Source organism: Aquarana catesbeiana, linkage group LG03 (assembly GCF_042186555.1).
Source record: "Aquarana catesbeiana isolate 2022-GZ linkage group LG03, ASM4218655v1, whole genome shotgun sequence".
Lineage (NCBI taxonomy): Eukaryota > Metazoa > Chordata > Amphibia > Anura > Ranidae > Aquarana > Aquarana catesbeiana.
The window spans coordinates 320,578,206-320,593,428 of record NC_133326.1 but is presented as its reverse complement, the minus strand read 5'-3'; the positions used below and the strand labels follow the sequence as shown (position 1 = coordinate 320,593,428).

Below are 15,223 nucleotides of genomic sequence, written 5' to 3'. Positions count from 1 at the left end.
TTTTTTTTTTTTTTTTTTTTTTTTTCCCTCTCTATATTCCCGGGCTCTGACAATACATTACAGCTGCAATCCGTTTTAAATTCCTTTTTTCTCAAGTCATCTTCCAGGACGGCACACCTGAGAGATGAGAGGCTCCTCCCCACAGGAAACGCAATCAATCAACAGCTGTTTTAAGTCCACACCCTTCCCCCTGATCCTCAGTTTTTGATTGTGTTTCTCCCTACACGGCGAAACTGTTTGTTTTTTTCCAAATGACCGAAGCCTGGGGCTGGTGGTCTCCCCCTGGGAGCCGGACCAAATGCCTGGGAAGCCTCTGGGTCTGGCGGGATATATTTATCCTTCCCGGGGGGTTCCCCTATCCTTTCCTCAGGGGGGGGGCAGCAGAAACTGGGTAAGCCCCCCTGAGAGCTGAAGGCCCCTGGGTACAGTGGTGTCCCCAGAACTTCAGGGGCCTTTATCCTGTCTCCCCCCCCCTTACCTGTCCGGACGTCCGTTCAGATGGGGGTGCTGGCTGTCGGTTCTTTCCAGGGGGATTGTATCCCCTGACTCCTGGGTCCCTGGTAGCTCGCGTGGGCTGCTGGGGAGGGCCCACCTGAACGACCCGCGTTCTTACCCAGAAGGGAAGGCTGAGAGTCAGCAGGAGCAGCGCCCACATCCTCCTTTCGAGGAGGTACCAGTTTACTATGGTGAATGTCTGCCTAAACCACCTCAGATGGGAATGAGGAACGTACGGCATTGCTGCCCCCCCCCCCCATATGTGTATATACTGACTGGACAGTGCAGGACACAGCCTAACCTTGCAGCTCCCTAAAGGGACAGCAGTTGTGGGGGGGGGGGTACTTTGGCAGCTATCCTCCTTGCATGTGGACCATAAGGATGGAAAAGCAAGCCCGGTGGCTGTGGCAAAAGGGGAAGACGACAACGGTGAGTCAAAAATCCCCAATCCCAGCCAGATGGTTTCTGGGCATTTGAGAGAATCTCCCCTGGGGTTTGGATTCAAATAGCCCAGAAGCTTTTGCTAAAGACACCAGCCACAGCTCCCTCCTACATCAGAGATGCTGTATGGTGGACAAGTGGTGCAGAGGAGCGAGTGTGCCTAAACCACCTCAGATGGGAAAGAGGTAGGTAAGGCATTTTTTTCCCCTTCCACCTGTATTTACTGAGTGGTGCAGTGCAGGACCTGGGGTCTCCATAACAAAATAGCCCAGAAGCTACTGCTAAAAACCACCAGCCACAGCTTCCTCTAATAGCAGAGACACTGTGGTTATCACAACAGTAGGTTGCCAGCCTCTCCCTACATACCCGGTTGTGGTACATTAGTAGGGGTGAATACAGCAAAGAGGATGACCTGGTAGAACAAAGAGTTCCTTACTGGCCAGGTATACCACTGAACAAGTTATTAATGGTGCAATGGTTGAAGGATTCAGGAGTAAGCTCCCTTGCTCAGCAGGTGCACTAGGTATCTGGGCCTATTAGCCCAGCTGCTAGGAATCTGCTTAAAGTTGCTCCAAGATGCTTAAAAGCTGACCTAACTTTCAACAATGTGGCAGGGACCAAGCTTCTGTGTGGCACAGTAGGGGTTCCCTTGTGACAGATCCTCCTTTTGGGGGTTGCTTGCTATGGTTAACTTTTCATAAGCTCCAACCTCCCACTCCACTCTTACATTGTGGTTATATTTTAATGCAGGGGGTAAGAAAAACCTTTTTGTTGGTTTGGGCTACAGTCCACTCAGTGACAGATCTAAAAGCGATTTACCATAAATCGTTTTTCCTATATCCTTTGATTAAGGATTTTCTGTGCAAACATATGCAAGAGCTAGATGGCTATATGATTGCTTCTTTAAGGGCTGCAGGTGGCTATTTACCTCCAGGCTAAATTGGTAACCACCCTTTTTAGAGGTCTTATATTGGTCTCTAGGGCTGGGCTCATTGAGACTTTAGTTACTGATCAGCCCCACCCATGTATGAGCTGGCTAGCATTTGCTCAATCTACGGAGGGGAGGTAAGGTAGGACAACAGCTACTATAGTAAGGTGTCCAACCATTTTAGGATTGGTTCCTTCACTGGTGGTGAAGGATTAGTATCTACAGCCCAGGCTATGCCTATGAAATAAATTGCCCCTGTTTGGTTATTTCATAAAGGGATACACCATGACTCCTTCTTGGCTGCTCACCAGTAGACCTCAGTAGTGAAGGTTTGTCCTTGCTGGGGTGTTTGGCACAACTAAAGTACACATTGAGATTTGTGACCTCTCTGCTGAAGCTTGTTGGGTGTCCTTTATATCCTAAAGGTACTGCTTTGTTTGGCTACAGATCAGAAAATACAACAGGGAACGTGGTCTGTACTTTCTGGTTTTGTGCCACACGCCAGAAACGCACATCATTGAGTCTGGTTATGACATTTCTGCTCATAATTGTTATATTGCTGCACATCAGACCTACACAAGATTGGGGTCTGTCTGTGGGGTTTTTGTGTCCTGTATTACTGCCTTATTGGTTGCTTATCAGAAAGGCAGCAGGAAAGATTGATGGCAGGGGTAGTACATATACTGCCTTTGGTAATCGGTACAGCACCACAAGGTGGCATTGTGCTGATTCAGACAGGGCTATTAACGGCAATAGCTGCCGATTTTAGGCATGCAATTTGATATGTGAGTCGCATGCCAAATCACTTCAATATGGATGTGCTATCTCTATTCAGAATTGTTAGATTGTTGCTCATTAGAGATACACGATTGAGGTTTGTCTGTGGGTCCTGTATTACTGCCTTGGTTGCTTATCAGAAAGGTAGCAGTGAAGATGGATGGTCCTGATTTTGTTGGAAAATACAAATTGAACCTGTGCCATGGGTAGTACACATACTGCCATTGGACGTCGTGCTGATTCAGACAGGGCTATTAACGGCAATGGCTGCTGATTTTAGGCATGCGATTTTGATATGTGAGTCGCATGCCAAATCACTTCAATATGGATGTGCTATCTCTATTCAGAACTGTGATATTATTGCACATCAGAGATATACAAGATTGAGGTCTGTCTGTGGGTCCTGTATTACTGCCTTATTGGTTGCTTATCAGAAAGGTAGCAGTGAAGATGGATGGTCCTGATTTTGTTGGAAAATACAAAATTGAACCTGTGCCAGGGGTAGTACACATACTGCCATTGGTAATCAGTGCAGCACCACAAAGTGGCCAGTGCTGATTCAGACAGTGCTATTAACGGCAATGGCTGCCAATTTTAGGCATGCGATTTGACATGTTGAGTCACATGCCAAATCACTTGAATATGTATGTGCTATCTCTATTCAAGATTGTTGTTGCACATCAGACACATACAAGATTGAAGGTTGTCTGTCCTTTATGTCTTTCATTTACTGCCTTATTGGCTGCATATCAGAAAGGACACAACAGTGAAGGTTGTTTGTCTTTTTCTGATTTGTTTTTGCTGCTCAGCAGGGAGACACATTGAGGGTGATGACATCTCTGCTCAGTATTGGTATATGCTACACATCAGACATACACAAAGATTGAACATTGTTTGTGTCCTGTATGTCCTATATTTACTGCCTTATCGTCCGTATATCAGAAAGGCACAGCAGTAAGTGGTGTTTCTCATTGATCTTCCTTGCTGTTTCTTAGGTATACACAGTAGGGGGTTGTTGGCTGCACTCCTCCAGGGAGCCACAGCATGGGGACCTCTTGTTTAACCCGAAAACTGCTTTTCCTGCGATCTGTGTAATCTTGAGGTCTGTGGTTCCGTAAGCAGGGACTGCTGGAGATGCTGCGACCTGGAGTCGCACAGTCACGAATGGTACCATTTGGAAGCCATAGTATGACTTCTCATGCGTCTTGCAGTCCCAAGTGACAGGTTGGGTCGCACGGGTGTGGGAACCCTAAGCTTATCTGTCCCTTCTGGTTCAGGTTTTGCAACGCAGCAGGAATACTCATTGTGGAGTTATTGCCTTATTTTGCAGTAGACCAGAAAGATCGCAGCTGTAAAGGCTGTCTGTTGTTTCTTTGTTTTTATGTTGCTGCACAGCAGAAGTACTCAACATTGAAGCTTGTTGGTGCTTTCTGTTTCACATTGCCTTACCTTATGGCACTTCAGAAAAACACAATGCTGTAGGTTGCTTGTGTTCTTTCTCTGTTGGTTCTATGTAACTGCACTACAGAACTGCATAACAGGAAGGATTGTCTTATAACTGTACTTGGTGGTTCGTCATAAATACGCAACATAGAAGTTTGGGTCTTTCTGTCTTCTCTTTATAGCCTTGTTTTGCTGTATATCAGTAAAACACCACTGTAAAAGGGGGTTCCCGTCCTTTCTGTATTTACCAGTTATGACCTAGCTAGCTGCACTTCAGAAATGCGCGGCATTTAAGGTGTTTGTGTCTTAATGCTTACATATTGGCCGCACATCAGAAAACCAGACTGTGAGGTTCAGATTTGGGTCTCTTCCCATATTTGATATTTTGGTTTAGCTAGTCACACTCAGATACACAACATTGTTGTCTATGCTTGTGTCCTTTCTGTCTAAATCTATTGTGCTATGTCCACAATCTATGATTTTTTTTTTTTTTTTTTATTTGTGATATTTATAATACATGTATCACCTTTTTGTATTTCAGCCTTCTCTTCCGTGGAAGGGCCAGGAGTTCTGGCTGCAGATGTCACATGTCAGAAAGCCTCGACCCCTTACATTCAGGGATGCCAGAGCCATTTCCTAGGGTTAAAGCCCAGTAGAGTTATGGGTCACTGGAGGAAGGCGATAATGAATCGCCCTGTTTGATAAGAACTTAGGAAGTTCGGTTCAGAGGAGTTTATGGCCTGAAGATGAAGTATAAACATGTATACCCGACCAAATAGCTTACAGCTCGGTGCATGGCCTTCATTTTGCCCTTCTAGCAAAACTAGATGTAGTAATATGAGTGTTCTTCTCCTGCTATAGATGTTAATCTCCTGAGTAGGCTCTCAGGCGTAAGTAAAACTATAGATTGGGCATGCCTTAAACCCAGGGATTAAGTTTTTGTTAATCTATTTCCCTTAAGTAGGTTTCCCTTCAGTCTTTGCTGACGTAAAGATAAAAATGAACAAAAAGGGGTTGTCTGTCAGGGGACCCCCTTTTTTGGCAGTTTTATTTCCCTGGACAGGGTTGTGTTAAGACAGGCCCCCTTATGGATCAATGTAGTGTCCTTGTCTTACAACACAGGTCTCCGATTAATCTTTTTAGTGGTTCTAAACACCTATGGGCAGACTAGGCCATTGTTGGTAGATGTGACAGGCAACATTGATAACCTACAAGTTTAACATGTTTTCTGATTCCATCTTTAAGAGCCCACTCCACCTAGATCCTGCATCCGAAACAGAAGGCAGGGACACCGGTGGAGTAGACCGGCAGATCAGCCGCATGATCCAGCTAAGATACCTTCATCAAGCATATGGAGTAAAGGTAAAGCTTACTGCAGAACCGAGGTTTGCCAAGAGGGTCTAGCAGTGGTCCCACCCTAAGGTAGGCCTGAGGTACTTGATTATCCTCTCAGGTGTGCCGTCCTGGAAGATGACTTGAGAAAAGTACTAGTTACTTACCGGTAACTGTCTTTCTGGGAAATCTTCCAGGACGGCAGGCCTACTTCCCACCCGTTGGAGGAGGGAAAATTTTAAAACACTAGAAGGTGAGTACCTATGAGGAATGATTTCCCTTGTGAACCAGGTTCAGGAGTTACTTCTCTACAAACTGAGGATCAGGGGGAAGGGTGTGGACTTAAAACAGCTGTTGATTGATTGTGTTTCCTGTGGGGAGGAGCCTCTCATCTCTCAGGTGTGCCGTCCTGGAAGATTTCCCAGAAAGACAGTTACCGGTAAGTAACTAGTACTTTTTTTTTTCCTTTTTAGAAATGTCATTTTGCTGTGCTATTCTAAACACGGGGAAAAATGCGCTACTTTACAGGCATACTAAGAGGGCCCCCCCAGGCACGATATTTAAAGGAATATTTTGTTTTTATTTCACTTTAAGCATTCCTAACCACTTCAGCCTCGGCAGGATTTACCCCCTTCCTGACCAGAGCACTTTTTGCGATTCGGCACTGCGTCGCTTTAACTGACAATTGCGTGGTCGTGCGACGTTTTACCCAAACAAAATTGATGTTTTTTTATTCTCACAAATAGAGCTTTCTTTTGGTGGTATTTGATTGCCTCTGCGGTTTATTTTTTGCGCTATAAACAAAACGACAATTTTGAATTAAAAGCAATATTTTTTACTTTTTGCTATAATATCCCCCAAAAATATATATAGAATACATAGCCTGAACTGAAGAAAGAAAAAAAAAAAAAATTGTTACAATTAGTCTGATTGTCGTGTTGGCTGCTCCTCCTATTTGGTTCTGGCTAGCGCATTATTATTTTTTAGTTATGTATTCCACATATTTTTGGTAAAAAAGCAATAAGCGTATATTGGTTTGCGCAAAATTTATAGTGTCTACAAAATATGGGATAGATTTATAGCTTTTTTTTTTTTTTTTTTTTTGCATTAATACATGTCCCCTGGGGCAGTACCCAAGTCCCCAAACACTTTTTTATGTTAAGAACTTGCATATAAGTCTTTAAAATTAGCACTTTTGATTTGGCATGTTCATGTCCTATAGATTCTAACGGTGTTCGCACAAATTTTTTGCCTGTTCACGTGTTCTGGTGCAAACCGAACCGGGGAGGGGGGGGTGCTTGGCTCATCCCTACTTTGGGATGGAAGGCATGCCATTGATCCTTATAGCTGTGGGCTTCCCAGGTGGATGTGATACTCTAGCCTGATCAGATTCCTGGAGAACACTGGTCTTCCAGATTGTTCAGGTCTTCTGTGCTAAAAAAAAGTTTGCAACCCTGCATTAGTCACTAGCTTTTAACAGCATGGCTGGCAAAGCCCGGACTCTGATACAGGAGGCATTCCTGAACAGGTGATCCCCCTCAATGCTAAGATAGGAAGTCTAATTTGTGCAAGGTCTACCATCAAAAAACTAATCTCAGGAAATTCTCTGATTTGGTTCTTGGTGCTATCAAGGGTCAGGTTTCAGTGCTGTCGATCTTGTTTGAGATGGCTGGCTTCCTACTGGAAGACCTTGGTACAGTGTATCTCCCTAATGACTGTGGGATCTAAATATGGCTATCTTGGCACTTCAGAAACTGCCCTTTTGAACCCAATGGGAATATTCCCACTCACAAGGTTCTATTTATTGTTGCTATTATGTCTAAGATGACAGCATTCCCCTGTAAAAAAAAAAAAAAAAACCTTTCTGGTTTTATACAAGTGCAAGGTGTTGAGGACCAGAACTTCCTTCTGAAGGTAATTTGAGTCTTTCAACCCAAACAGGGCATTGCTCCATCCCTCTTGTTTGTCTGCAGTCTGGGTTTACCTCGCAGCCACTGCTCCCTTTTTTTTTTTTTTTTTTTTTTTTTTTTAGGACTTTCCATTGCCGATTTTCTCATAAGGGAGAACAAGCTTTTTGTTTCAACATTTCTCAGACAAGCAATCATTCAAGTTTGTCCTTGGAACATGGTGGAACCCAATTGATGTCCGTTTAAATTCTACTAGACCTGTGAGTGCTTTTTGGCATTAAGCATTGGTTCCCAGATTTGCAAGGCTTCCACATAGTCTTCTGTTTTGAGATGTTCTACCAGGTTGATGTTATGGCCTCCTCTGACGCCAGCTTGGGACAGAAGGCTTTTTAGGTGTTTGCATCAGACAGTTCCAGTTCTGTTTGTCTGGGCGTGTTATTGCTCCCCTCTCCGTTGGACTGCTGATTGTATCCCAACTATATTTGAATTCCTGTGTCCCTCAATGTACAAGAGACAAAGGAATTTTTATACTTCTTTTTTTTTTTTTTTTTTTTTTTTTTCTTCAATTTTCTTGGGCAGGTCCCTGTGTTATGATCATACACACGTATTGCTTGTGGCTGGCTCACAACTTATCTGCTTACCAGTGTCCATCCTGTAGGGAATAGACCGCTGTATCTGAATCTCTGTATTCTTAGTGAACGCCAAGAAATTGATTTTTACTTCCAAGTAAAACTCATTATTACTGCAATATTCTTGTTTAGGCTAGGTTCAAACTATTGTGATTTCCCTGCATTTGCATGGGCACAGCAGCTGATTCACTACCATTTTTTTTAAATGGTAAACTGCTCTTCAGCAAAGCACATGGTACATTACAACAGAAGTCTGCTAAACAAGCGTGACAATACCGGTCATAAGGTACACTGCAATAAGCATAATGAAGAATTCAATGCACAACAGGAACCATGCCATCTTGTATGTCTATTAAACCATTAGTGACGCAATCACATGAAAAACGTCTATGCAAACAAGGCACCCGGAACACATTCCTAACCACATACCACTAGTATGTAAGCGGGGTTCCCACCCATGCAGGCTAAAGCCAAGAGCAGATTTAAGCAGATTCGCTTTAATGGGTTGCTGTACCTGTGGGAAATACAGGGAAAAGGTTCTTGCACCTTTTCGAAAGTCGCAGCCACAAGGAAACGGCATAGTGCTATGCTTTTTCATGGGGGGGGGGGGGGCGCGCGCAAGTGATTGAGTCCTTTGTGTGAAATCCTTGGTGTTCCTGTTGCTCCCTCTGCATTCCTATTAAAAACTGACCACACTAAACCTAACACCCAGTAGTCAGTTCTCTAGCTATGCTGGGGCCTGCTCTCCTCCAATGATCAGACTTGTCCTGACACCCCCTCCCTCCCTGCACAGCCATTCACTGGGAAGATCTGTGTGCTGCTGAGAACAGAATATGATCACTTATAAGAAGAGGGGAGGGATTTTAATAGTTTATACAAAAATGTTCTACTTTTCTTTACCATTTTAAACTGGGTTGTTTTACAGGGTGAGGGTGGTTCTGAAGGCAGGTTTTTTACCTTAATGCATTGTGTGCATTAAGGTAAAAAAACCTGGGTGCAGCTCACCCGCCCAATCTCGAATTAGTGATGTGCATGAGAGCAGGTCTCATTAGCTCACATACCGGGAGTTGGCTCCTGCTGCTGTCAATAACAGCCAGTAAGCTAATGAGAGAGCAGATGGTGCGGTTGAGCTGTGCTCAATGTGTGAATGGACAATGGCTCGGGAGCCTCCATAGCAAGAGATTTGCTACTGGGGCATTCGGAAGGGGGGAGGAGCGAGGACCGCCAGCAGGGGGACCCAAAAAGCCGGATCGGGGCTGCTATGTGCAAAACCATTGCACAGAGCCACTAAGTATAACATGTTTAAAAAAAAAAGACCTTTTGCAATCACTTTAAGATGTTCTCTCCTTTCAGGATGGATTTACACCTGTTCATTCTCTTGTTTTAGGCTAGAGCATCAGCTGTCTCCTCATATGCTGCCACAGAGCCATGAGCAACAACTGCCTGCACTCTCAAACGCTCTCCTTCCAGAACCATGGATGCTGATAAGCAACACTGCTGCCATGGAAGATTTATTTGGGTAGCTATATTTTAAATGAAAAATGTGTATGAGTTGGCATACATGTTTAAAATAATCCTGTTGGACATTAGTTTTTCATGAAGGCTTTAAACGCTACAGAATTAGTGTGAAGTTGGTATTCCATTGCAAGTGCATTGCTACCAGTCGCATCAGTTTAGTTCTGTGGTGAAAGTTAAAGCTATGATAAACTCCACTGTGTGAAGGTGATCTTTGCCATAATGTGTGACGGCATCCTTGCACATTTTGGAATACTTGCCTGTCATTGTGCCCTCCTCCACCATTGCTGCTGTTTGATGCTGCCACCATTATGCTTGGCGTTTTTCTTTTAGGTCCTACAACGCACTCTTCAGTCGCTGACACATGACCACAAGTTGCATCAACAGCACCCAACTCCATTGCAGAATGGAGAAGTCTGGAAAATATTGTGCTCAGCAGAATCTATAATGCAACACCCTTTAAAGCCCAAGTTTACTTTATTTTAAGGGGGTGTGTTTTTTTTTTTTTTTTTTTTTTGTTTTGCACATTTAGTGTTCCCTGTGCTGGTGGCTACTGTCTGTTGAAATCCAAAGGCTTCTGCCCCATACCTCCGCAGCAGTAATGCTGCTGGGGTTTATACAGCTGTTGCACCAGTCATAGGCATTTGTCAAGAGTGCTCACTATCTGCCCCTTTTTACCCCCCCCCTCCTCCTTTCATAAAAGCTGTACTATAGCTTTCATTAATGAAGTGTTTTAGGAGGAGTGTATGAATGGGGTCTACTTCAATCATAGAGCAACTTTCATTCATGGAAGCTTAGTACAGCTTCTTTGCATTTAGAAGGGTAGCACAAGTGTGGGCATAGTCTGCACTGCAAAACCAGAATAATTTCTGCTGCAGGGATATGAAGGGGCAGAAAACTATGGATTTTGACTAAAAACACAAGCCACCGGAGGGACGCTTCTCATTAAAGGTATACATTTCTATGCATTAAGGTGAAAAAACTTTTGATAATACCGCCGCCCCCAGCCCCCCCGTTTTACTTACCTGACACCTCGAAACTCGGCCGCTCGTTCCCGACCTCCATTCAGCCGATCAGCCTGGTCGCTGATTGGCTATAGTGGATGGATTGAAAGCAACGCAGCCATTGGCTCGAGCTGCTGTCAATCACATCCAATGACGCGGCGCGCCGGGGGCGGGGCCGAGTGATACAGCGAGCGGCTATAGCCGCCGGCTGTATCACGGGAGCGCGCCCGCAATAACTAACCACCGTGCGAGGGAGCTCGCATTAAGGTGGTTAATTATTGCGGGGAGGAGCTGAGACAGCCGCCGAGGGACCCCAGAAGAGCAAGTTCGGGGCCACTCTGTGCAGAACGAGCTGCACAGTGAAGGTAAGTATAACATGTTTGTTATTTTTAAAGATAAAAAAATTTACCTTTACAACCCCTTTAAATGTCAGTCATGTCCCTGTGCTGAGAAACTTTTAAGATTGCACCAAACATGCACCCCTGTACTACTCTCTGCTTGTATTTTCAGCGCCTTCTCACATCTGGGTTCTGTCTTTAGTATATTTACCAGTTGCCAACAGGTGAAGCTCTTTGCAAGCTCTTTCTTAAGAGTCTTAAAGTGGATGTAAACACTCTCCTATATCCAGTGAAGTGAACAGCCCCAGATCTAGGGAGATTTGTTTTATCCCCGTGTATAAGTTTTTACATGTATATCTGGTGTCTTCAGCTTTATATATGCTCTAGAAAGTGCACATCATGAGAGATTTTTCTCTTCCTGTTCAGCACTTGTAGTGGATTATTGGCATACCGCTAAGATAGCTGATTGGAGGAAATGCACAAACCCACCTCCACATAGGTAGAGACTTGCAGAGCTGTGCTGTGACAAGTCGAGATCTCTGCTATTCTATTTATAGCAACCTCCCCAACACAAGTTTCAGGCTGGTTTTATGTTGGTTAATGGACAAGTTATGCTGATAACAGCAACGAAACCGCAGAAAGACACGGACTCGGGGCTTTAAAGAGATAAAAAAACACTACAGATATGTGCTTACATCAAATTTCATGAATCGGGTTTACCTTCACTTTAAGCCCTGCTTGCCAACCAATGCAACCGCATGGACCTGAGCTCCCCAAGGTCTGTGTTCAAGACATTGTCCAGAGGCTGCAAGCTGGAACTTCGTAGCTTTTCTCCTCCACACTTCATTTATCATTAAACGTGCCTGTTGCACCCTACAAGAGCAGCTCAATTTGCTGTGCTGGACCTGTTGCACGCTTAAGGGGTCATTGCCCCGGTTTTAGAATCCGGTTTCAAGGTGGTTATTCAATTTTATTTTTTTCATGGGGCTGAAGCCAAACCATACAGCACTTTTTAGACCCAAAGCACCAGAGTAAATTTTTTGCAGATTCTATATGGAATCTTCAGTCAGGAATTGCTTCCCTCCAGTAGAGGGACTTCTGGCCTTGATGGTCATAAAGGATGCCTGCCTCCACGTCCCCATTTTTCCACCTCATCAGCAGTCTGCTTTGCGTTAAAGTGTAAGTAAACCCCCCTATCGTTTTCAGCCAAGGAAGCTGCCATCTTTGCCTCTGTTTAATCTTCAAATGCCATGATGCTGCACATGTGATCAGTTATGACACCAGCCATTGGATGGTTTGATAGTTTGGTTGAGAGCACAACCAATGGGAGTGTTACATTTCTGGCACGTGCCAGAAATTAAACTGTTTTATGGATGGGTTTACTTCTGCTTTAAGGAAACCTTTTTCAGTTTGTGGCTCTGCCCTCTGGTCTTGCCACAGGTGCTGGCTATTATGAAGGCCCAGGGGAGGCCCCGTTCAGGAGTACCTGGATGATTTTCTTCTAATGGAGCAATCGATGGACAACCTCAAGGCAAGTGTGCTGCAGACAGTGCAAGTCCTGCAAGACTTTGGCTGGGTCCTCCATTTTCAAAGTCACTTGTTGCATCACATGGAGAGTACCTGGGCCTGTTCTTGGGAAAAGTGTACAACTCCTCAGTTCAAGATACAGAAGTTTTGTTTCCTGGAGCACGCCTCTATGCTTCGAACAAGGGTGCTGGGCTTGATAGCGGACTCAATGTTGTAAGGCTCAAGACTGTTCATCTTTAACGTCTGTACTGGACCCCCTATTCAGCAGCCAGCCATACAGGGCTCAATTTGAGTGGCATTCACAAATATTGCAAGTCCACTTGGGTCACCATTTCTTAGGCCAACCTACTGGCATCCAGACTGAACCAGAAAACGAATCTGAAGATCGAAGCACCATACCGGTATGGTATTTTGGAAGCAGTCCAAAATGTGTTTATTCCAGTCCTTTAATGGGTGCAACATCCAATGTGTTTCAGGGGCCACACACCACCCCTTCATCAGGGCTACAATGTGTGAAAACCTAAAATGATTAAACTAAGTCTCAATATTGTAATTTGTACATATTTGAGTACATCGAAATATGCATTAAATATTTTTAGTAGCAGTGTTTATGCATAAATAGTGATCCCATGTGTGTACACATAACACGCATGCTAGAACTAACTAAAAATTTAACATATCATAAGCAGTGTTATTACTTTGTGATTAAGTGGTCACATTTTTAAAACTAAAATCATGCAAAATTGTCTTAATCATAATGATAAATTGCTTCCAATTACGAAAAGACTCTATATACATGCCACAATTTCCGATCCTAATGGTCTAAAACTTAAACGACCATTTAAAAATACAGGGATAAACGTTGGTATGTATGGTAAATTCAGTACAATAGTGTTTACTTTGATAAATGGCATCAGCTGGTATGATCTCAATTATTTAAACTCCTGGAAATGGTAGAGGAAAAGGTATTGCTGTGAACAATGAAACCTGTTTTTGATCTCTTATGACTAAAGATGGTTTTGCACAGGGGTGTATCTGTGGTTTTCATGTGCTTTACCTGTGGTACCATAGACTTTGTATTAGGTCATTTGTTTTTTGCTGCAATTATTGAAAGCACACCAAGGATGCTGCACGCATCGCACTTTCAGAAACTGTAGTAAAAGCACACAACCTAATGGGACCATGGCTATATCTGTGGGTATACAGCACAAATTGCTGATACTCCTGCGCTGTGACCAACCTGCGGCACACAAAATGTGAAACTGGCCTTATGCTGACTGATTAGGTAGTTTTCTTGAAACAACTTGACAACATTTAGGTGCTGGTTTAGGCTACATTGCTGATGTGATTTGTGTTTTTCACACATACACTACCCTACCACTTTCACTGTTTAATGCATATTTAGTGATGTACACTACAAACTACAACATTGAGGGGTGTGTGGTGTTTTTTGTTTTTTTTTTTTTGGGGTTTTTTCGGTTTTCAAATCCTGCTGTAGCTACTAAGTTTGTTTTGGAATAAAACCACTTTTTGGACTCTCATACTTTGGTGTGGTGCTATAATCTCGATGGATGCAGCATCGATCTGAATGTGGTGTAATATTCAGCCACTGTCTATGTAGCATATTGTGTTGAATCTTTAAAATGGTTCTATATCTCAACCAGGGTGCCATCAAGATCTCGTTTGCTTGGTGCTTCTAGATTTCTTGCAAAGAGAGACTATAATCAGTCGGATGCATCACAGACTACAAGGTAAAAATTGCTCTACAACGCTTTTTTTTTTTTTTTTTTTTTTTTTTTTTTGTTTTTTTAGCAAATACTGTAGATAAAACTTGAAAAATCATGTTCATTCTCAAGTGGCTGTAAGGCTAATAAAATACTGTTAAATATTTCAGGCTGCTTTTTCCCGAACCAGCTTCTCCAAAACGGGGCTCTGCTGTGACAGGGGTCAGTGTTGGTGTTGATACAGAACTGGATTTGTTGGACTTTGAGCAGTCAAAGCGCAGGTTGGTATTTCCTAAATATGTTCAGTTACAAATCTTTTCCTACAACTGTTTTGGGCTTGGTGATCCTCAGATTTGTGGTAAAAACCGATTTAGAAGCAAAATATTTAATCTGCATTGGCAGACTTTGCAGCCTGAAAGTAGGGAACGAATTGTAAATGTGTGTACATATGTATATTACTCCATGACAACCCAAACCAAGAGATTTGTTTTGTTTCATTCTAAGGACAGGAAGCATGTACGTAAAAGTCCCTTAACCCCACCAATAACCACTGCATTAAAAATGAGAACGGCAAACCATTAATCACCATAGAGAAAAATGGAGAGAATGTGTGGAATCTGTATTCCTTCTACTTTTCCATGATTGTCCAGGCCAAGAACATGTAGAGAATCTAATCTAGTTTTTTTTAATCCTCTGAAAGAACTTTATGCCTAAAGATTTTTACCTAGCACTAGTTGGCTAGCTAAGATGTGTGCTGACCTATGTTGCTAACCTGCAGTTGTGTTGTAGATGCAAAGGTTGACTATGTCCATCTATGTTGAGCAGAATGTGCTTTTAAATTCTGAAAGGGGGAGGCTTTGCAAAACCAGAAGTGTGAATTTCTTAATCCATTGGGAAACTGTCCTTTTTGATGAACTCCAGGCAGTTGGCTGTATAATTTTTGTAAAAGATTTTACTCAATGTTAAATTTGAGATCTTACAGTTTCTTCTGCTTGTTTAATGTAGAATAGGTTCTAAATCATAGCTGTAAATGCCTAATTCATGGTTTGTCCTGCTCGATGTCCACTGTCAGAATAATTCTCTCAACCTCTGTTTAGAATAGGCCCCTGTAACAGTATGTAGTAAAAATTCTATTACAGGAAAAGTAGTTGTAACAAGCACCT

At 43.2% G+C, this 15,223-nt stretch overlaps 1 protein-coding gene across 3 annotated transcripts in view; it reads left to right on the top strand.

Moving 5' to 3' along the window:
• The window catches only part of LOC141132234 (oocyte-specific histone RNA stem-loop-binding protein 2-like), a 104,524-nt gene that overhangs the window by 48,740 nt on the left and 40,561 nt on the right, over positions 1-15,223 (top strand). For 2 of the 3 annotated variants that reach the window (XM_073620425.1, XM_073620422.1), the window contains exons 2-4: positions 9,340-9,471; positions 14,001-14,087; positions 14,231-14,341. In XM_073620425.1, coding sequence (XP_073476526.1) covers positions 9,340-9,471; positions 14,001-14,087; positions 14,231-14,341 — 330 coding nt within the window. The remainder of the gene's footprint in view (positions 1-9,339; positions 9,472-14,000; positions 14,088-14,230; positions 14,342-15,223) is intronic. The other variant, XM_073620424.1, reaches the window with a different exon arrangement.